At 38.6% G+C, this 22,001-nt stretch overlaps 2 protein-coding genes and 1 non-coding gene across 5 annotated transcripts in view; 2 read left to right on the forward strand and 1 right to left on the reverse strand.

Annotated features, from left to right (window-relative positions):
• LOC146481438 (leucine-zipper-like transcriptional regulator 1) overlaps positions 1 to 22,001 on the reverse strand; it is a 42,116-nt gene that overhangs the window by 10,358 nt on the left and 9,757 nt on the right. For both annotated transcript variants that reach the window (XM_085108491.1, XM_085108490.1), the window contains exons 11-15: positions 21,492 to 21,546; positions 20,319 to 20,429; positions 19,795 to 19,887; positions 17,126 to 17,218; positions 15,979 to 16,111 (exon numbers count right to left, since the gene is read on the reverse strand). In XM_085108491.1, coding sequence (XP_084964617.1) covers positions 15,979 to 16,111; positions 17,126 to 17,218; positions 19,795 to 19,887; positions 20,319 to 20,429; positions 21,492 to 21,546 — 485 coding nt within the window. The remainder of the gene's footprint in view (positions 1 to 15,978; positions 16,112 to 17,125; positions 17,219 to 19,794; positions 19,888 to 20,318; positions 20,430 to 21,491; positions 21,547 to 22,001) is intronic.
• On the forward strand, positions 366 to 14,182 carry LOC146481439 (uncharacterized). 2 transcript variants are annotated; one of them, XM_085108512.1, is made up of 5 exons: positions 366 to 1,040; positions 8,175 to 8,225; positions 12,591 to 12,718; positions 13,024 to 13,503; positions 13,751 to 14,182. In XM_085108512.1, exons 3-5 carry the CDS (start codon positions 12,596 to 12,598, stop codon positions 14,108 to 14,110), a joined length of 963 nt encoding a protein of 320 aa, XP_084964638.1. In that variant the 5' UTR covers positions 366 to 1,040; positions 8,175 to 8,225; positions 12,591 to 12,595; the 3' UTR covers positions 14,111 to 14,182. The 2 variants fall into 2 exon arrangements, with proteins under 2 accessions (XP_084964638.1, XP_084964639.1); XM_085108513.1 differs by lacking the exons at positions 366 to 1,040; positions 8,175 to 8,225 and adding an exon at positions 9,434 to 9,758.
• Trnap-ggg (transfer RNA proline (anticodon GGG)) lies at positions 16,810 to 16,882 on the forward strand. Its single transcript has one exon. It is a non-coding gene; the product is annotated as a tRNA-Pro (tRNA).

The following is a 22,001-nucleotide window of genomic DNA, read 5'->3' on the forward strand; positions in this document are numbered from 1 at the left end:
CAAGATTACTTACACTGTTGGTGACTTGGAAGTCGAGATTGAAAAAAACAAGCAAAGAAAAAACTAATAATAATAGAAAACAGGGAAGCTTTCACATCTCACAATAGAACGAAGGCTACACTGCTTCTATTGTGACTGCTACTGTGACAAGTAAAACAAAGTGGAATTTAATTTGCTTATTGTATTGAAATAATTTGATGAACACAGTACAGGTTCAACTGACATGGTTTGACCCCAATTGGTTTCGATTTGCTGAAATTTGACATTTCTTTAGCTACTCGCTATGGTTTTCTCAGAATTCCATCTAAATTTAGACAAACCTAAAACTTAAGAAGACATCCCATTGGACATTTTGAAGACTTTAAACAAATCGTTCTAGCCAAAAATATTTCTCGTTAGAATGACTCTGATCTGGAAGAATTTTTAAATATTTGTTCTCTCAAAAACTTGATCTAACGAGAGCCTCATTATATGCAAAGAAAACAAAACAGAAAAGTCACATGCTTCACTTGAGCTTCGAACGATTGCTTGGAGAATGTGACAGCACAGTTTTGAATTCTGTTTTCCTCACTGGTACCAAAGGAGAGGATTGAAGTGGAAGGCTTGACATGTTTTCTTTGTATTTCCATATGATTTGAGGACTTTCAGGAATATTTGGGGAAACAGTTTGATTTGCATGGATGCCGCCCCGTAGGCTGAATATTTAATTTAAAAATCTTTTCTACATGGCGTCTGTCTTTCTTTTGTTTCCGTTGGCGCCCTAGAAATGTCATTTTGATCCGGCTAAAATAGAGGGCCGCAATTTTCCCATCAGTTGGAAAATTCCAGGCCATGTTTCTCACCACAATTCGAATCGAAATATCTGAAGCAATTATATTGCAACGAAACGAATCATTTTAGGGTGCCCTGGCTCAGATTTTGGATTTTTTGCCTGTTAGTGTATCGTGTCTAACAACTTCTTTAATTTCTTTCTTTTTAGATTGACACTTTCGTTCCGCCGAGCCATGCAGTCGAGAAAGTACTGTAAGGGCCATTGTAAGGTAAAATATTTTAAACATGTATTCACTAAGACATATTTAAGAGCTTCTCTAATGTTAATTACTGACAGCATAAGGCTAAGTTTAAGCTTAAATCTTTATGGACTAATTTACTTGCATAAAATAAAATCGGTGTTGGTATAAATCTCATTATCTTATAGGTCAGGTTTGGTTTTAGGTGGAGCTTTTACGTTAAAACGACCCGTCTAGATAATTTCACAAGGAACAACGTTTTGCATCGCTACATGTTTAATTTAAAAAGAAACTCGTACTCAATAAGACGAATTGATATAAAACTAAAACTGATAGCCATGCTAGTACTTTCACTGCTTTTGAAGCGAACAATTGTATCAGCTCGAACCAAACATTTTTACATCGCTCATGTTTGATTTAAAAAGATTTAAAAAATTTTGTGATCGTAAAGTAAGACCAACGTCTTTCTAACAACATTTTCCGAAGCTTACAAACAACCGTTGCAATTCCATTGCTTACTTTGATGTCTAAGCGTGTTGAACGATCCAGTTCAAGCAGTTCGTGTTCGAAGCCTTCCCCTAAAAGAAACAAGCACAAGAGTGACGATATGGAAAGCGACCGAGAAAGCGACTCACCAATCTCTCTAAAGCAGCTCCTCGACAAGCTAAACTCCATGGAATCTAGAATGGAAGATAATTTTTCAAATCTCCACTCGCAGATCGCTCAATTAACACACGAGTTCAAAGAAGAAATCAATGGCGTCAAGAATTCGCTGAAGGAATTTGAAAAATCCCTCAACAGCGCTTGGGGCTTCATCGAAGATCTTCAGCAAGAATCCAAAGCCTTTAAAGACTCGAAAGGTTCCCACCAAAAGATGTTGGATGAGCAAGCATCAGAGATACTACGGCTGAAATCTGAGCTGATCAAAGTAAAAGCCGAAAACGATAAACTCACACCTTCCTTAAAGGAAACTCAAGAGAACCTCATTGCACTTGAGAACTACACCAGAAAAGAAAACCTCCGTTTCATGAATATCCCTGAGAGTCAAAACGAAAACTGCTCAGACATCGTGTACGACATAATTGAAAACGACCTCAATATCGACCCTGAAGACATCAGATTCCATGCTGTTCACCGCGTGGGCAAACCTCACACACGAGATGATGGTACAACTCCCTCTCGCCCAAGGCCAATAATCGCAAGATTTGTAGTAAGAGAAGACAGGGACACAGTTTTCTCGGTCAAAAACCGATTAAAGTCGTCATACAGATACTCTGATGCTTACATCACTCAAGACTTTGCGCGCGCAATTCAACAAGAAAGGAAAACCTTAATACAAGCTATGTTCGCTGCAAAGAAGAAAGGCCGAGATGCAAAGGTAATAAACAGAAAGCTCTTTATTGATGATAACGCTTATGACATCTCAAACATTCCAATAGACTTTAAAGTTGCCTCTATCTGATTTACCCAATAAGTTTAGAAAAAATAGGAGTTCAAAGCCTGATCCGTTGGCTATTTCTCAGTATTCACTGTAAGGTCGGTCATACAATTACCCATGTGTTTGTTTGTGTATTTATTTTTATCGTCGCTGTTCTGTGCCCTTGTTTCTGCCTGTTTTTTGCCTGTTTTCACATCAGATTATGCTAATTTCGCCTATTTTATACCTGTTCAAAAGGAAAGCTTTCAAAGTTTCATGCCCATGCATACCTTTCAGTAATACTTACAATGGATTCGCACCTTGATCTTGATGTTAAATTCCTATCTTTAAATGTGAGAGGGCTGAATAAGTCAATCAAAAGACGTTCGATTTTCAGATGGTTACACAACCAGAAACTTCAATTCGCATTTTTACAAGAAACGTACAGCTCCAAAAATTACGCGCATATCTGGGAAGCCGAATGGGGTGGAAAAGCCTTTTTCAGCCACGGCACTTCACATAGCAAAGGTGTAATGACACTAATTAATCCTAGATTGGACTTTAAAGTAAATGCGAGCATTTCTGATAAAAATGGTAGGTTTTTAATTCTGGATTTAGTCATCGATGAGACACATCTTATACTTGTAAACATTTATGCTCCAAACGATACCAGCCAACAAGTGGCTTTCTTCAAAGAGCTTAATCACCACCTTGAAGAATTTGCGCAAGAAAACGTTGTAATTGCCGGTGACTTTAATTGCGCTTTGTCAAGCAGAGATAAAAAAGGTGGAAACCCGGTTTCGAAGAAAACCCTCGTAATTAAAGAAATCGAGCGTTTATCCAACCTATATAATTTAACAGACATTTGGCGCAACCTTAATCCGTACACAGATCGATTCACGTGGAGAAACAAATCCTTCAAAATTCAATGCCGCTTGGACTTCTTTCTTATTTCGAAAGACCTCATTAATGATGTGCAGTCTTGTAGTATTTTAAATGCGCCCGAGTCAGACCATTCTGCTATTACACTCCATCTTAGATCTAAAGAGCTTAAGCAACACAAAGGTCCTGGGTTCTGGAAATTCAACAGTTCCTTGCTTGAAGATGAAGTATACATCAATAAATTACGCGAAAACATAATCCTCTTCAAAAACAAGTACTTTGACATCGATGATTTGGGATTAAAATGGGACCTAATTAAAATGGAGATCCGCGGTTTCACAATCAAATACTCTAAACTCAAAGCCAAAAAGAGAAAAAACGAAGAACGCTTGCTGCAAAATAAAGTAAACGAGCTGTTGCAAAAATCTGAAACAAATCCTAACAATAAACAACTTCTTAACGAGCTCTATGCTACTAAATTACGCCTACAAATGATTATGCGACAAAAAACAAAAGGAGCAATCATTAGAAGTAAAGCTCGGTGGCAAGAAAAAGGTGAACGCAATACTCGATACTTTCTCAATCTAGAAAAACGAAATCATGTAAGGAAAACAGTTACAAAACTAAAGGTGGGCGACGATAAATATACTACCGACCAGTTTGAAATATTAGAGGAAGAAAAAACGTTTTATAAATCTCTTTACAAGTCACAAAACACAAACGAGCATGATCTCTCTGAATCCACCTTTTTTGCATCCAGAAACATAGCTCCTCTGAAAAAAGAAGAACAAAAACTTTGCGAAGGGCTTGTTTCAGTAAACGAATGTTTAAATGCACTGAAAGAGTTTAAAAATGCTAAATCTCCTGGTACCGATGGCTTCTCTGCGGAGTTTTATAAATTTTTCTGGCCCGAACTGGGCACTGAGATGGTTTCCAGTTTTAACCATGCCTTCCGATCGGGTACCCTCTCTATCAGCCAAAGACGAGGGATTATTTCGTTAATTCCTAAGAAGAACAAAGATAAAACTTTGCTTGATAACTTAAGGCCTATCTCACTGCTCAATGTAGACTATAAAATCTTGACAAAAACTCTTGCGAAAAGGTTGGAGAAAGTGCTGCCCACAATCATAAACCCTGACCAAACTGGTTACGTCAAAGACCGCTTTATTGGTGAAAATGTTAGATTAATAAATGACATAATGTTTTTTACTGAGCATTCTAAAAAGCCCGGTATTGCAATTTTTCTGGATTTTCGAAAAGGTTTCGACACAATAGAATGGAACTACCTGTCTGCCGCCTTACAAGCGTTGAATTTTGGGCCTGACATGTTAAATTGGTTTCAAGTACTTTACCACCAAGTGTCCAGTTGCGTCCTACATAACGGACATGCATCCGACTTCTTTCTTCTCGAACGAGGTGTTAGACAAGGGTGCCCTTTGTCGGGTCTCCTTTTCGTTATTGGAATCGAGCTGTTCGCCAGGGCCGTTAAAAATGATACAGATATCAAAGGCATCAATGTAGACCAAAAAGAAATAAAAATTACACAATATGCAGACGACACCACAGTACTGGTGAGTGATTGCGACTCAATTCTAAGACTACTGAAACTTTTAGACGAATTCAAACAAGTCAGCGGATTGCAAATTAACACAGAAAAAACCGAAGCCATGTGGTTGGGTGCCTGGAAAAACCGCACAGAAAAACCTTTCGGATTTAAATGGCCACATGAGCCTGTTCTCGCCCTTGGAGTTTACTTCTCCTATGATCTTGAACGCGCGAATGTACTTAACTTTGAGGAGAAGATAACCACATTGGAAAAAACCCTGAACAACTGGAAACAAAGAAAGCTCACCTTAATGGGCAAAATAAATATTGTTAAAACATTAGGCTTATCGAAACTAATTTACAATGCTTCCTTATTGTCTATACCGAAAGGTCTTATAGAAAAAATCAACAAAATTATTTTTAACTTCATCTGGGATAACAAACCAGCTAAAATTAAAAGAAAAACTATTATTGCTGAGAAAAAATGCGGTGGTTTAAGGATGGTCGATTTTGAAATGATGGAACGATCACTAAAAATAGCCTGGGTTAAAAGAATTATAGAAAATTGTGACGCTTCATGGAAAATAGTCCCAGAATACGCTCTAAACCAGTATGGCGGTCTTACGTTTTTCATCAAGTGCCAATACGATATCAAACTATTCGATTTACAAAACCTCCCCGAATTCTACCGTACTATCTTGAGTTACTGGCAAAGCTTTAAACTTGTAACAAACCATGAAGTATCAGCGGAGAAGCAAATAATCTGGAATAATCGTGACATCCTAGTAGATGGAAAACCAATTTTCTACAACTCCTGGGTCAATAAAGGAATTATTTGTATCAAAGATTTACTAGCTGAAGACTTAAATTTTCTATCACTAACTGAGCTCAAAGCAAAACTTAACCTTGAAGTTCCCTTCACTACATTTTACGGTATACTGCAAGCCATCCCAAAGATATGGAAAGTAAAACTCCGCAACACAGTCTCTTCAAAGGTACAATCTCTCTCACTTTCGTCTACTAAAATTGCATATTCGATTTTACTTAGCAAATCCTATTTGATTCCAACCAGTGAGAGTAAAATTTTAAATTACGGCTTCACCAAAGAAAACATCCAAAACGTCTATATGCTCCCCTTCCGAATCTTGCATGAACCAAAGCTTATAATCTTTCAATTCAAAATTATTCATAACATCCTACCTACGCAGTCCAGTTTGTTTCGTGCTGGTATAAAGGACAGTGACAGTTGCCCGCTATGCAGCTACGAAAGTCAATCATTGTTGCACATGCTGTTTACCTGTAACATTTCCTACACGTTTTGGAACCTCTTTACGCGATGGTGGCACAAAACATACCAAGAACACATAAAACTCTCTGAAAGTGTGATTCTGTATGGTTGGCACCAAAAATCAAACAACTGGTCAGCGCTCAATTACGCCCTCGTTATTGCCAAGTACCACATTTTTAGCACTAGTGTTTGCAATGGCATTTTAAACTTTGAAAGCTTTCTTTTACGCCTGAAAAACAAAATCTCTGTTATGCGAACATTAGCAGTAGCAAATAATAAATTAGAACAATTTGTTAAATCCTGGGCCCCTATGTAATTTGTATGCACGTGTTCCTCTGTTCGTGAAGAATGCTGTGTAAAGACTTGTAAATAATTTTGGTTTCAAACTTCACGTGCAGTGTGTATTTATATGTAAATGTGTGTATGTGTTAGTATCTGAAAGTCAGCATGTAACCAGGGTAAGCTTTAAACGTTATCTTGTAACTTACCTTGTATATATTTATCTCGTAAAGTTAGCATGCTTTATTTTGTATTTGTAAGTAATGTTTTCAATAATTAATAAATAAAAAAAAAAAAAAAAAAAAAAAAAAAAAAAAAAAGAAATTCGATCTCAAAAAGACGAATCAATAAACGATATACAATGAAACTGTTAGCCATGTTGGCGTTTCAAATTTAGTAAACACTCTTTGGAAGCTAGAGTCACAATAAGGTTTTTGTAAATTACCTCGAAACCAAGCATTTTTACATCGCTACATGCTTGATTCAAAAGAAATTCTATCTCAGTAAGATAAAACAATGTACAAAATAAAAGTTAGCCATGCTCGCGTTTCAAACTTAGTAAACACAAATAGGCTTTTTATGCATCACAATTAGCTTTTGTAAACAGTCTTTTAGCAGGTCGAAACCAAGCAAAGGGTTCTTAATTAACGCAGTTATTCTTAAACTAACCAAATAAACAGGAAATTTTATAGTTAACAATCGTTTGCAATGAGGCGTCAAGCAATCTTCATCTATGTTCTTTGTCGCCAATCGCTATAACCTTAAATTAGTTTGAAAATTCTGATAATGTGTTTGAAATACTCTTAGTCGCTTCCCTTACCGATTGACGCAGCTGAATATTATTCACAGTAATACATTGTGTTCAATCGTTTTATTAAACAGAGTGAAACGTCGATTGAAAAATTCAAACATATGTCAACATACCGAAGCCAACACCAGCCACAACACGACCTTAATTACCCATTACACGGAAATTTGACTCTTTATTAGTCAAGAAAAACTGAGTACTTGAAGACAGAACACAATTATTGCAAAAGCCGTGATTCAAAAGACAAAGAAATAAAATGGAGCTAAACTGTTCCACTTTTTGAGAAAATATGCAACTGATGTGAAACCGTAAGGTAAAATGATAAGGGTAAGGGAAGCCTTTTGACAGTGAGAGTATTGCAACTTTGTATTTTTGTGCATTGGAAAAATTGGCCATTGTTGGGAAGGATATACAGTTAGGCTGCGAGAATACCTCCTCTGGGGGGAAGCCCTAATACAAATGACCTCTCGAAGTTCAGTTTCCGGACGTAGGGAAACAAGGATATCTCACCGATTACTCTAATCTCAATCGACAGATATTTTATTTAAGCAGTTTAAAACTATTTGGCTTTTCCTTTTTTCTTTTCTTAAAAAGAAACAGTGAGTCACGCCAACTTGGGAAGTATATTGTGGCACAGCATCACAGAAGATGCCCTCCTATTGGGCGAATCAGGACCAAACAAACTGGGGGGTGGGGGGGGGGGGTAAGAGTGTTTTGAAGTTAAAATTTTAAACAAAGGTTTGGAAGAACTTGTTTTGACGAGAAGCTAATTACACAAAACAAAATAGAGCTTCGTCAACTAAAACCTTCTCAAAAGTGACAAGGAAGGACTGACGAATCCGACACTGTAAGTTCTCGGCAGTTTTGTTGAAGGTTATTTGTAAAGGATTTCGTCGCTCTTTTTGATGTAAATTCTAACTCTTTTTTTCTATTCCTCTATTTCAGATTTCTTGTTCTCGTGGAGACAACCCGGCTCAGTGCTGAATTACTTCAAAGGTAGACGATTTTGATGTTTACTAGAATAGTAACCCTTTCACGCTGAATTTTGCTTTGCGCCTTAAACAGTAAAGAAATTAGTTTTTCTTTCGGCTGTTTCGTGACCTTCAGAAACCAACTTACTCCATGCATGTTCTAGTTTTCATGATGTGCGGTGCTCCATTTGATGTCGTAAAATGAGTCGAGAGACGTTACCATACTTGCTTAAAGCTATCATTTCAGCTCTTATCGATAGAGGACAAACTTTTGTTCGGTTAATTCAGTGGCGGCAGTTTTTCAGGCACGAAACACTCTGTAGTTTGTCCTTATTCATGTCAATCGCCGACCCCGATGAAATAAAATGGCTGCTAACCAAACTGAAAAAACATGTTACAAATTACTCCAATATGTTATCATAATTTAACAGCACTCGGTTAAGCAAAACCTGCGAAAAGCAACAAGTCATTACAAAACTGTGATTTTCAGGTTACACCGCGATTAATTTTAGGAAAACTTCAATCAGAAACTTTACCTCTTTGAAACAATCATGATAATATTGATTCTGGTAACAAAAAAGTACTTTTACGTGCAATTTTAATCCACCCTTGTGCTTTAAACTTCCAACAGGAATACGTAAATTTAGTTGCTGATTTAGCTATTTGTTAATAATTATATGTAGACTTCTTATATAGATTGTATCTTGTATCATAAAAGCATTCAGAACTGCACAAGTAGGATTTCGAATAATCTGGATCTGACGTGTCAAACATACTCAACGTTTGTTTCCCAACAGCCGAGTAAAAGAAGTGAATTGAAATTATATTTATTGAGAGCCGTGTAAAGAGTTTAGTACGCGACTTTACATTTAACAGAAAGAAAATCGCAAGTGCATTATTTTGTTTCACAGCTGACTTAACTGGAAACGGATTTCAGTATGCAACATTTTAATTAAAAACAAATCCGAAACTTATTGCCACATCAGCCATTTTGTTCAATTGTCTATCAAACATTATGGATGTTTGTACAGTTTTATACAAGTTGTCAAACAAGTTTTCAAGGTGTTAAACTTCCCAAAATACAACGCAAAACAAGGCAGATCAAACAAAAGCGGGCACATCATTGGCTGAGTCATCTAAACTTGCTTCAACTTGTTAGTTATCTAAACAAAGGTTATTGGTTGATACAGATGTGATTTAACCAATAGGAGTGCTCAGCTAATCTTGGAACCCAACATGTTATGTGCTTTAAAACGTGTCTGGGACAACTGTTTACTTTCAAGTCAATAGAGATGATTTAACCAATAGAAGTGCACAGCTTATTTTGGATCCCAACATGTTATGAGCTTTGAAACGTGTTACTTTCTAGTCAACAAAAATCATTTAACCAATAGGAGAGCTTGGCTTATCTTGGCACCCAACATGTTGTCAGCTTCAAAACGTGTCTGAAACAAGTTTTTTACTTACTAGTCAACAAACAAAAAGGATAAAAGCTTCTGTAATAGTAAGAGGTGAATCAGTTTTCCTTCAGATGGTTGAAGCTGCACAAGGAAGATTGGTAGGTAAAAGAACTATAGATTTCAGCCTTGTCTTAATAGAATTAAACTGAGTTCTTGTGCAATTAATTTGAAGATTTTATAGCAAAATACATTTAACTTCTTTAACAAAATTTAAATTAAACAAGTACTTGAATTACAGTAGTCGTTTTTTATGAAAATGCTTAGGTCGCTAAAATGGAGGAACATCCCGTAATGAGTTTAACTTAAGTATGATAACAGAAATTAAATTACCAATAAAAAATAGGAGGAATAACGCTTCAGCCACTTTATATCTTCATGATCAAACTTAGTGACAATGGATAATACTTAACAGTTATCATCTAATAAACCCAAGAATTCGACGACTTACTAGCAACGGTTATGTGGTCAGTTGGTTTCTCTGTTAATTACCTTAAAGTGCCCATATCGGAATTTATTTTATTTTCTTATCTGAATCTAAACATCACCCTAAGAACTTCAGTGAAAAATTTTTTCGATTTGCATAAAACGCGAATTTTTTATGAATTTTATAAGACGTTCAAATTTGCCGCCATTTTGGCCCACCATTCGCATTAGTCTCCTCTCGGTTTAGCAAGAGCTGGACGTAGATTCAGGAACACGTGACTTCAGCCTTTCTCTGGATCTTAGTGAAAACAAGTCGCGGTATTTCTGCATGTTTCTCGAAAATGCCGGAAAGATGTGTTGCAGCGAGATGTGGAAACATCAAAGACGAAGCGAATGGAATAAGCATGCACAGGATTCCTTTCTTTGGCACCACATGCCCGCAAAGACTGAGGAGGCGAAAGAAATGGATCGATTTTATGCTGGAGCGGAGGAAGATGTGGACGCGCGCCTGGAAAGACCTCGTCCTTGTGCTCGATGCACTTCAATGACGAGGATTTCACAAGGCTGATGAATTCAGGTTTAAACTTAAAACGTGAACTGAAGTAGGATGATATCGGCGTTTGTGTTTATCCTTCAAAACATGCTAAGCGAAAGGAAGACGAAGACAAAGAGCCACCTTCGAAGAGGAGCGGGGAAAAGCGAATGGTAAGCCGCTTTGGATACTGAATATTCACACCCGCTTGTGACATTCTAAGCGTTGTGACCTTCTGAGATTTATAGTTTGACCTCACTGTTAACTCAGTCGCAAGTTTTATAACATATGGCGGAATTGTTTTGGTATATATTCTCATAGATCGTGAGATCCGCGAAGTTTCGTTGAGACCAAGCTCTCAAAAAATACTAGCACTAATGCTACCACTGATGTAAATAGATCGATGCGAGAACAGTCGCACTCGGCGAACACAGAAAACATTGTAAACCAAGATAAGGTAGATAAACTGCAGCAAGAATTCAACGAGGTCAAACAAATATTGTACACACATGTGTTGCAGAATTCTGCAAACAATAAAAATGCTGAAAAGTATAACAGCGTTATCTCTGAAAACCTAACCACCACAACGGGGGTTCAAAATAGAAAAAGGGCACAAAACAAATAAGCGCAAAGAACGCAGAAAAAAATTGGCTAAAAACGGATTGAGACACAAAGAGAAAAGCACGAGAAAATATGATTCATAAAGAATTTTTCAAACCAACAACTTAGCGACAGCCTGTTAGCGTTTAATATTCCTAAAGGGCTCAAATTTGTCCCGACACCGGTGACAGACGCGAATATATATTTACATCAGACGCCAACTCTTGTTAGACTTCGAACATTTCGCAAGACGTATGCGCCTAAAAGATACAATGGATTTCATAAACTTTATGAACAAGCTAACAAATTCCATCCTACAATTAAATTTTTGGCCGAAATTTCAGAGAACGAGACAAGCTATTATTATCACAGTTCAACGCGGTGTCCTTCCTGTAGTTCCGCGAGAACAATGTCGCTAGTCAGCGCCGGCTTCCCACTTGCCTTCGAGTTCCTTGCAGCAGTAGTACTCGCTGATATTTGCTGGCAGATCACGGCTACAGTTACCACAAGTACACCTACATGGAAAATAATTCGTTCGAATGTATGTGAGTACTTGGCCATAGTTTAATTTTGACAGATAATAATGAAGAGCGCGTACTCAAAATGCAAGGTGAGAACTTTACCATCCACTAACACGCACTCTATTCTCCAAGCGTTTCGTTAAATCTTCCTCGAGTCGTCGCTTCTCCTCTTGTTCCTTGCGATATCTTTTTAGCCATTCTTCGTCTGCTATTGGCTCGTCCGCGTACGGTTCGAGTGTATCATCATCTTCACACGTATTACTTGTTTCGTGGACGCCATCTATCGCCTCGACTTCGACGCTTTCAAATTCGTCCTAGCTGCTTTCTTCAGCGGTTTGCTCACTTTCCGTGTCAGATAAGTTTTCTGCCATGGGATATACTTATTTGGAGCTAATTTTTTCTTTCCTACCGGTGAATCTGACGATTTTCTTTCTGCCGCGAATGTACTTTACTGAAGGTCAAGTGAGTGCATAGACTCGAGAGTTCCTGAATGTACGTCACACACTATGTCACCTGGCCCGATTATGAGCCCGTCGGCATTCTCATCAGCGGGGCGGGTGGACCGCAATAAAATAGGATTTTAAAGATTTGTAAAATTCATAAAAAATTCGCGTTTCATTCAAATCGAAAAATTTTTTCGCGGAAGTTCTTCGCGTGATGTAAAGATTCAGATAAGAAAATAAAAAAAATTCCGTTATGGGCACTTTAATTATTGTAACAAGGAAGCTCAATATCAAAGCCTCATCACTTTTCCGTTTGGGCTCCTTGCAGTCCTCGGATTTTGTTCATTTGTAGATTTTTTATTTCTTTTTGCGTGGTGAATAAAACTGAGTTCGAGAATTCAATATTCACAGATTGAATGATGTCAAAACGCTGCCTGAATATACCGCTGACCATCATGCTGTGTGTACTGCTCTTACTGCTGATCACCTTGTGTTCTGCGAATGACAACAGCAGCAGCAGCAAACCACGTGACAACAAGGTGAGTTTGATGAACAGACTCTAGGTACAAATTCACAACAGTCAGCTCCCTTGCTGCTGCCCACCAAACAAAATAGGATTCGAAACGAAATGAGTAACTGGTTACACTTCACTTCAAATTGCATTTAACAATTATAATCAGCTACTTGAAATTGTTCCAGTGAACAACATTTAAAATACAATTAAAAAGTTTAAAAATAAAACTCATTGAAAACGCAATTAAGAAACCAATCAAAATATGTACATAACAATATTCAGAACTCAGCTCAAGTAAACTAAAGGAGAATTTTTAACTTATTTATTCAGTGCACTCCTCAACAAACGTCATCATATGGGTCTTGTGGTCACAGCACATGTTTCTGCGCACCAGGAATTCCAGGTATCCCAGGAAGCCCTGGACCCGCGGGACCAGCAGGTGCCGCGGGATCACCCGGCAATCACGGATCTGAAGGACCTATGGGCCCTCGAGGAAACAAGGGCGATGAAGGCCCTAGGGGAAGACGAGGTACTTCAGGCCTTAAAGGTGCTCAAGGACCCCCTGGACCACCGGGTCCTACTGGAAAAAAAGGAAAATCAGGCGGTCGTGGTAACCATGGACCTCCTGGCCCCAAGGGACCACAAGGATCCTCTGGCCCACCAGGGTCACGTGGAAACAAGGGTGATACAGGTGCTCGTGGAATTCAAGGTCCCCCAGGCCCCAAAGGAGCTCTAGGGTCTTTTGTGCGTAACTGGAAACAGTGCGTTTTTAAGAATCTGGATGATGGAAGGGACTCTGGATTGATTAAGGTAAATGCTGAGTTTTCAGCTTCATATTAAATCTAAAGCTAAAAGCAACGTAATAATGTTTCCTTGAATACTAACGATACTAGTATCCGGTCTGACCTAGTTTAGGTTACGCTGGCCGCCCTATGAAGTTGTATTGCACGGATGCATTTAAACGTTTTAGACTGCATAGTAATAATATCTTTATATGAAAGCTGATGGTTTCCACTTCAGTCCTGTTGTTGATTGATAATCTTCCTCATTTTTGAAGGAATGTGTTTTCAAGAAGATGTCAGACAAATCAGGGCTGCGTGTCTTCTGGAGTGGAACTCTTCGCATCTACAACTGCCATGGGTGCTGCAGACGATGGTATTTCACCTTCAATGGTGCAGAGTGTTCAGCTCCAGCAGCCATTGATGGTGTAGTGTACATGGTTCAGGGGAATAGCCACAGAAAGGATTTACACCGAGTGAGGCAAATCGAAGGAGTCTGCGAGAAAGTCCACAAGGGCACTGTGCGTGTGGGCTTCTGGGTCGGAGGTTGTGCTGGTGTGCAATCAGCTGACGCTTACACGGGATGGAAATCAGTGTCCCGGATCTACGTGGAAGAAGTACCACCCCCACAGGCTTAAAAAGAGCTAATTTTCATTTTTTGTTTTTCACTTTAAAGTGCTTGGAAGATTCCGACTGCGAACTGAATGATCGCTTAATCCAAAAAGGGTTAGAATCTGAATTTTAGCTGATAATAACCAAGTGGAAGTAAATTTTGACAATCAAAACAGGCTTTTAATTGTTAAAGCTTGAAAGGTGTAAGGAGTAAACGGGAAATATGCAAATAAAAGACAGGTAGCAGTAAATAATACACTGCGTTGTGTGAATTTCTTTAATGGTTCTTACCAATTCTTTCCTTGTATTTTTGTAATTCAACGATGGTTACCATGTGACATTTAAAGTGTATATGCCGGATTGTTTTTTTTTATTTGCTTGATCAAATGTTTATGTTAGTCGTATGACAAATTGATCTTCCATGGTATTTTACCCAACCGGAAGTGAAATGTCACAATTTTATACGCCTCAAACGCAATGACAAAAAAATTAATAAGGATTTCTTTCTTTCTATTTATTTTCATACAAGAACAACCTGAAGATTTGATAAGGAACAAAAAGTAAAGAAATAAAAAAAAAACACTTTCTCATATACACTTTAACTTCCCCACACAATTAATCCACGTAGTTAATCCACAGAAAGCAAAATCTCGGATACTTGGCTTTTTTAAAACTCTCGTGAATTTTTTTCACAATAAGAACAGTTTTGCTGACTAGAACCACTGTTTTATTTTTCGATCGGATTTTGCGGACGGTAAAAACAATTTTCCCCGTTTCAGTTTTACACTCCGCCTTATTGGATTTATAAGTAATAATAATAAGAAAAAAATTCTCATTGCAGTTTTGCCTCAGTTTTAAGTAAAGCTGTCACACCTTGGCTTGCGTTCCGGGTGGTCTTGAAAACATGAAGTTCACGTGAAAATTCACTAACACCAAGTACAATGCAAGATAATTTCAGGGTCCCAAAGGAGGGATATTGAGGGCTCCAGAATTACCGTGGATTCCGAAAACAACTGAGTCTTTCGTTGCCTGGAGCCCTAACAAAAGAACTGAGTACTGAGTTATGGAGCTTTGGGGTCCCGAGTCTTTTTAATTTTTATTTACTTCCCCTTGGTGGGGGTGGTGGGGTGGGCGGGTGGGGGTTCCTAGTCTAAACGTCTTTAAAGCCGCCGTTACACGTTGAAATTTTTAGCTGAAACTTGTGTGCAACGGCGCTGCGAAACAAGTTTCAACAGGCGTTGCACCGTGTAACACGGTCGGTTTCGTGAAACTTTTTCGAACTCCCGTTGCGAGACAAGTTTCACGAAAAGTAGAACCGCTTTCTACTTCTGCAACGGCTCGCAACGGTGGCACTGGTGAAAAAACAAGAGTTTCACCGTGTAACACCACTTCGTGAAACTGGTCTCGTCTGCCGTTGCACACAAGTTTCAGCTAAAAGTTTCAACGTGTAACGGCGGCTTAAGACCTTGTAGTTTGGTGTGTGAACCAGACAATCTGAAATGTTTGAAATCGTGCCGTGATCAAAAACACATCGCCCCTGACGCACTGGGGCTCAATTTGACTATGGTTCCCGGCGTTGATCGCTTCGTTGATCCGTGTTTCGTTGACTACGAATATTTTATAATTGGTTCTCTTGTGCGTAAGGCAAGTTTCATTTCCTATCCCATGAAACGTTAGAACTTACTACCAAAAGTACATGGAGGATATTGTTCCGAACTCGGGAATTTTGGCAGTTCTCTTATGGTCTTTAAAGCTTGTAAAATTTACACAACCATTTCCTTGACTATGATTCGCCTCTAGGTACTTTGTAAAATTTACAAAACTCTTCCTTTTTGATATAAACCGTGACTGTATAAATGAGTCAGTCTGTGGTTTATTTTAGGTCACTTCTTACCTTTTACCAAGGGAAATATACAGTCTGTATACATGTACCGCAACGTGACTGCGAAAGACTGGACCTCAACTTCAGGCAGCCTCACTTCCAGTTTATCTTCCTCTTGTTCATGTTGTCTTTCTCGACTTGATGTCTAAAGGCAGTAAAAAATATTTTAAACTATTTATCGTTGCATTTTGTTAGATAAAGGAGAGATTGCCTTGGTTTTGACAATGATGAAACTTTATGGTCACAAAATTTGGTTGGAAGGCTGTTTAAAGAGTACTTGTGAGGCCTTTGTGTAAGAATGGATCCATTGATTTGAGGGAAGGAGAGACCGTTTATTGTGCAGACTGTTACAGCTGATTCACAATGCAAGTTTCATACTTTGAAAAAAACAAAAAGTTTCATCACAGAAAGAGTGAAGAATCAACACATATTAAGAATAATTTACACATACCGATTAGTCGGGCTGATTTGACAAAGAAAATGATGAGTGGACGAAAATTGGCTCGATATATATAAAGCTGTGGCAGTGCTACAGAGTTTTGGAATCAGGCCAATTATCACACCACACTACACCAGCAGAGAAAGAAATCGGCCGACAAATTGCAATCGGTAAGTTGATCCATGCGACTTAACCTACTAATCGGGCAAATAAATAGGTAAGTTTAAATAGAAGAAAGATCCTCGCAGTTGGTACGCAACTTAAGCAGTTGTGTACTAACTGCGAGGATCTTTCTTCTTTTTAATCTTTCATCCGCAGTTCAATATTATGTTTCATATTTTCATATTCATTTATTCATCCTTCACGGGTATATTGCGAACTCTCAATATGACCACCTCCCAGTTGGCTTGATAGCTCAGTTGGTAGAGCACTGCCACGGGATCGCAGAGGTCATGGGTTCGAATCCCGTTCAAGCCTGAATTTTTTTTCAGGCTTTCTTTTCGCAACTGCTTAAGTTGCGTACTCAGTGCGAAGATCTTTCTTCTCTTTAATCTCTTATCCGTAGTTCAATATACGATGTTTCATATATTCATATTCAAATCGGTAAGTGTAAATTAGCCTTAATACTACTTAGTACAAAGAAAGGATTATTGGTATCTTACATGCATGAGTGTGAGCCAAATACTAGTGAACATAACAACAGAAGTAGAATTGTCGCACCTGTAGTCTTTCTCTCGCTCGGAGCAGCTGTGTTCTTAACCAAGGCGACCTGGCCGCCACAAAGGCCGCATGAGCCGGGAACCGAGTCCCTTCCTGAAAAGAGAGTAAGTGAGGTTTCTGTAGCAGTCACGACATATTTTCCCTCCCCTTCCAACCCCTCTCCAATGTTTACAACAGAGGAAAGAAGTAAAAAGCGATGTCAAAAATGAAAAGAAAACTGCAAACTAGAGTGTCCCAGAAAGTCGCGTTAAGCTGTACACGGGTCACAGAAGGTCCATACGGCCTTAAATAACAACTAAAAGTATCACCAAACTACTCCAACAACAACAACAACAACAACAACAACAACAATTTTATTCTACCCCTACAGAGCACTGCAGCTGAAATGACATAAAACGTACAATGAAATAGAATTAAAGGCTAATGTGGGCGAACTCGTGAATGCAGATAACACATCAGTAATTGAAATTAAGACGGCTACGGACTACCTTGAAGCTAAAAGAAATTATATCTTTGCCCGATTATGTAACGAGAAATAACCATTCTTGTACTATAAAAATGATTGTAAACTTATTCCCTCCTCATTGAATAAGGGTATTCTGATGCGCCGATTAAAAAAAAATTCACGTGTTTTGTTATTCAAAGTTCATGCTGACACTTCACTAATTGAATTTAAGACACCGCACTTTGTGGAAAAATGAAAAAACCTACAACTTTGCTCAGATTCAACGAAAAATCTTCATTCTTGCACTAAAATGATTGTCAAATTATTCTCTTCAGGCTGAATAAAATTATTCTGATGCGTCGCGAAAAAATTTCCTTTTTTTTAACTTAATTAAATTATTTTGAAAAGACACCGCATTTTGTTGAAAAAGCGAAAAAACCTGTAACTTTGCTCAGATTCAACGAAAAATCTCCATTCTTACACTAAAATGATTGTCAAATTATTCTCTACAGATTGAATACGATTATTAAGATTCGTCGTGAAAAAAAATTATTCGGTTTTTTTTTTTTTCACTAACTGAGTTTACGACCCCAGACTTTCTGAAAAACTGAAAAAACTTATAACTTTGCTCAGATTTAACGCAAAATTTCCATTCTTGCACTAAATGATCGTAAAATTATTCTCTACAGATTGAATAAGAATATCCTGATACGCCGTGAACAAAAAAATTTTCGCGTGTTTTTCCACTAATTGAATTTAAAACTCATTCACTGCGCATGCCCGCCCGAAAGTCAACCAACCAACCAAGTGAAACTGCACCATCGCTATAACTCGTTCATTGCGCATGCGCGCATTCACGAGTTAAAGAAAGTTATTGGCTTCCTAAAATAACTTGAGAGTTAAAGAACAACGAAGCCAATTTATATAAAAAATACTGGATAGGATGCTTGTCCATCGTGCCCAGCAATATGCCGCCGATAACCTTGTATGCACCTAGATGAAGAGAGACTGTGGAGGCCGAGCAAGACTTCTTGCCTAAGGAAACAACGTGACTGCACTACACCAGCACGCTTCCGCCTGAGCTCAAACGTCATGCCTCTATTTTAGTATTTACAGTGCTTGTGCGAAAACCGTGAACATTTTTGAAATACTGATTGTTCTATGGACGCCAACCTCGCCCCTCTTCGCGATATTCAAAATGGCGAACAGCGGCGAAGATGGGTTGTTCCAAGAATGGATACTCCAACACAAGGCTTGACACCTTATGGTGTTCACACAATGTAGTATTCTTAATCGTGCTAGCCCTGATGAGAACAGAAGTCAACAGAAGCTCATTTGTTTGGCAGAGAACTGACAGAAGTGAGCTTCATTTAGCGTTTTGAGGGTTTAGCACTGATCTACACTATTTAGACCTAAGCACTGCATTAAAAACGGTTAGCTGTCATTTGCTGTCATGGCTAACTCTCTGAAATAAGAAGAAAAAAAAGGAGACCATTTTCGTCAGCTAGCCCACTTTGGGGTAGTGGATGTAGACGGTAGATATGAAGTAAAATGACCCGGGTTCGAGGTGTACATTCATTTGATTTTTTTAAACTTACTTTACCGTTTGAAATAAGATTTCTGTCGTGTAAAAATCATAAGATTTCTGTTGTATAAATATCATCGGGTGTCCAATCTTGTTTTGGAGTATCCATTCTAGTAACAACCCTGCAAAATACTCCCGATTTTGTCACGTGACACACTTGATTTTCGTCTTCGCTTCACTTTTTTCCGGCTTACCATATTTGCAAAAAAAGGAAGCGAAGACGTAAACTAAGCGTATGTCACGCGACAAAATTCTCGATTCGTGGGGTATTTTGTATTTTTGACCGCGGTCAAACGTGAAAAAAGAAAAACGTCCGTTAAAGAGAGGGTTTTTACTTCGAGAGCACAAAGACGATTATTTTTCGTGATTCTGACTTTACTTAATCATTTATGACTTACTAAAAAGTTTTCAACGTTAAACGATTAAGTAAAATCAGGGACGCACAAGAACTAATAATCTTAAAAACCTTATCTTAACGGATTTTTATTTATTTTGACCGCGGTTAAAGTCGCACTGTAAAAGCGCTTTACATGTAAAGATAGAGGCCAGAAATTTGGGGATCACCTGACTTAAGCCCTTCCCCCATGATATCAAGTGAGATTTTTTTTTTTCCCATGGAAGTTCTACCCTTTCACTCACCTCACCAACCAAGAACACCATGTCGCAAAACTGGTTGCTGTCCAGTAAACGACCAAAGTCACTTCTGAGAGTACAGCGAGGATAACTAGCCAGCTGCGGGAGAGAGTGATGGGACAACATGCGTCAGCCTCATAATTCAAATTCTGCCTACTGCCGTTTGCTCACAGAGCGGTTTTCGATCTTCGCTCTGCGATTGGTTTAAAATTTGTGCCACTTTCTCTTCCAATTAGAAGTCAAACTACAGCCAATTATGTCGGACGCGTTTTCCCGCGCTTAACGCCTGCTACACATGGCGCTGCTTCGAGTTTTGATTGATTCATCCTGCAAAACGCGTTTGCTGTGATTGGCCAGAGGTGTGAATTCATTCAAATCAATTCAAAAACCACTCTAGTTCATGCAGCAACAACAAGATGCGACAAACTGCCTTAAAAACTGCTTATTTCTTGATTATGTTATTGAATTAACGTTGCTGTCTGTGAGCACAAGGATAAACTCGGAGTTGATTGTTCTTTGGACTCAATTACCTGAAATCTGTAAAGCTCACTGCTTCGCACATTGTTATCAACCGTTCCACCGAATATGTACATCTCGTTGTTGATAACATCTGCGTCGTGGAACAGCCGCCCTGAAGGAATCTAAGATATATATAAAAAAAATGTCCTTCTTCAATTCACTTTTAGCGATCTTATAAACTTTAAAAACTTAACGTTTCAAATCACTTTCCCACTTAAAGGGGCAATATTTAAACGAAACCTATGTTAAACCTTTATTTTTAAAGAGCATTTAAGAGAACTTGAAATTTTCTTAGAAATTAGCCCAAGTCGACAATAATACGTTTTTAGGTTCATGATCTGAACCACCGATTGTAAAAGTGGTGCGGACCTCATATTTTTGCCCGTATATTACGACGCATACCCTGGTTTTATTCGATAGGTCATCTATGCCTGTGGCCCAGAAACTAAAAACACGAATCTGGGGTTCAAGAGTCCTGAGTAAACGTTACCTGAGAATACTTCTCAAGTTGTCCGGTCAGTGGGCGGTATTTTGTTCATATGTGTATACGCTCCCAGAAAAACGAAAATGGTCGGTAGACCGTAAAACGCAAGTGCAAACGGCATGTTCCAAATCCGGAATTGGGAGATAAAATTGACAGAACAAGTTGAAGCTTTCGCAGGAGGAAGATCGCAACTCCAGATCTGGTTGTCGTCTTCCAATGACTGACAATCATTTGCCGAGGAAGCTTCTGAGATAGATGCGAATGCTTCTCAAGTTGTGCTGTCAATTCAGCTTTATCTCCGAAAAAGTGAATTCCAATACACGACTTCACTAACATAAGTGAACGTGACCGACTTGGTTTGACGAGGATGACACTTAACAGTCTGTTACGACTGACAAACCTGTAGTCCTTAGATTCCAGAATCGAACTGGAATCTGGAAATGTTGGTTTTTGAGGAGAGCGGATAACGGGAGTATCCGGAGAAAAACCTCTCGGAGCAAGGACGAGACCCAACAACAAACTCAACCCACATATGACGCCGAGTCCGGGAATCGAACCTGGGCCACACTGGTGTGAGGCAAGTGCTCTCACCACTACACAATCCCTGCTCCATTATAAATTGTTCTTCAACAGTACATTTTAATTTTGTAATTTGTTTGTAAGTATTTTACACTGAATACATTATTAAATGGTTAATTACCTCACTATCTGATGCTGGTTGCACAACCTCCCATGATTTGTCATCAAGTGAAAACCTTGCCAAGCACAGAAAAAGTTAGACATTTGATATGGAATGACAGTTGTGTAAAAGGATAAGCTGTTCGCATGAGACTGGATTCGCTCTGACGAAGGGTGTGGATCTGCGCTGACGAAGGTACAGCGCTCGAAGCGTCAGCTTTGAATCTCTATGGGTCGGCCATTTTACATGTATCAACTCTTCAGGTTTTTGTTACCCTTAGATCACGTTTTGACATCTAGTCCATCAACTTATTTGTGTCTTAGAAGGATTGTTAAGCACAGACAATCCATACCAACCAAACACCATTAAAGGTCCCTAATCAGCCACACTGGCCTTTGTTTTTGTTTATATACGACAGTTTGGCTATTAGATTTTATTCGGAGCATGTCGAAATGAATGAAATCACTGTGAAACTACTAAAGATAATGAAACATACTTTCAGGAACACAACTAACAGTAAAGCAATAAGAT

The sequence above is a fragment of the Pavona decussata genome, unplaced genomic scaffold, assembly GCF_977016875.1.
Source record: "Pavona decussata unplaced genomic scaffold, jaPavDecu1.1 SCAFFOLD_50, whole genome shotgun sequence".
Taxonomy (NCBI): domain Eukaryota; kingdom Metazoa; phylum Cnidaria; class Anthozoa; order Scleractinia; family Agariciidae; genus Pavona; species Pavona decussata.

What these genes read in the sequence shown, in the direction of transcription:
- LOC146481439 (XM_085108512.1), top strand. Translation starts at nt 12,596, where the DNA reads ATGATGTCAAAACGCTGCCTGAATATACCGCTGACCATCATGCTGTGT. An exon ending in GCAAACCACGTGACAACAAG is followed by an intron (nt 12,719 to 13,023) that starts GTGAGTTTGATG and finishes TTATTTATTCAG; the next exon opens with TGCACTCCTCAACAAACGTC. An exon ending in GGGACTCTGGATTGATTAAG is followed by an intron (nt 13,504 to 13,750) that starts GTAAATGCTGAG and finishes TCATTTTTGAAG; the next exon opens with GAATGTGTTTTCAAGAAGAT.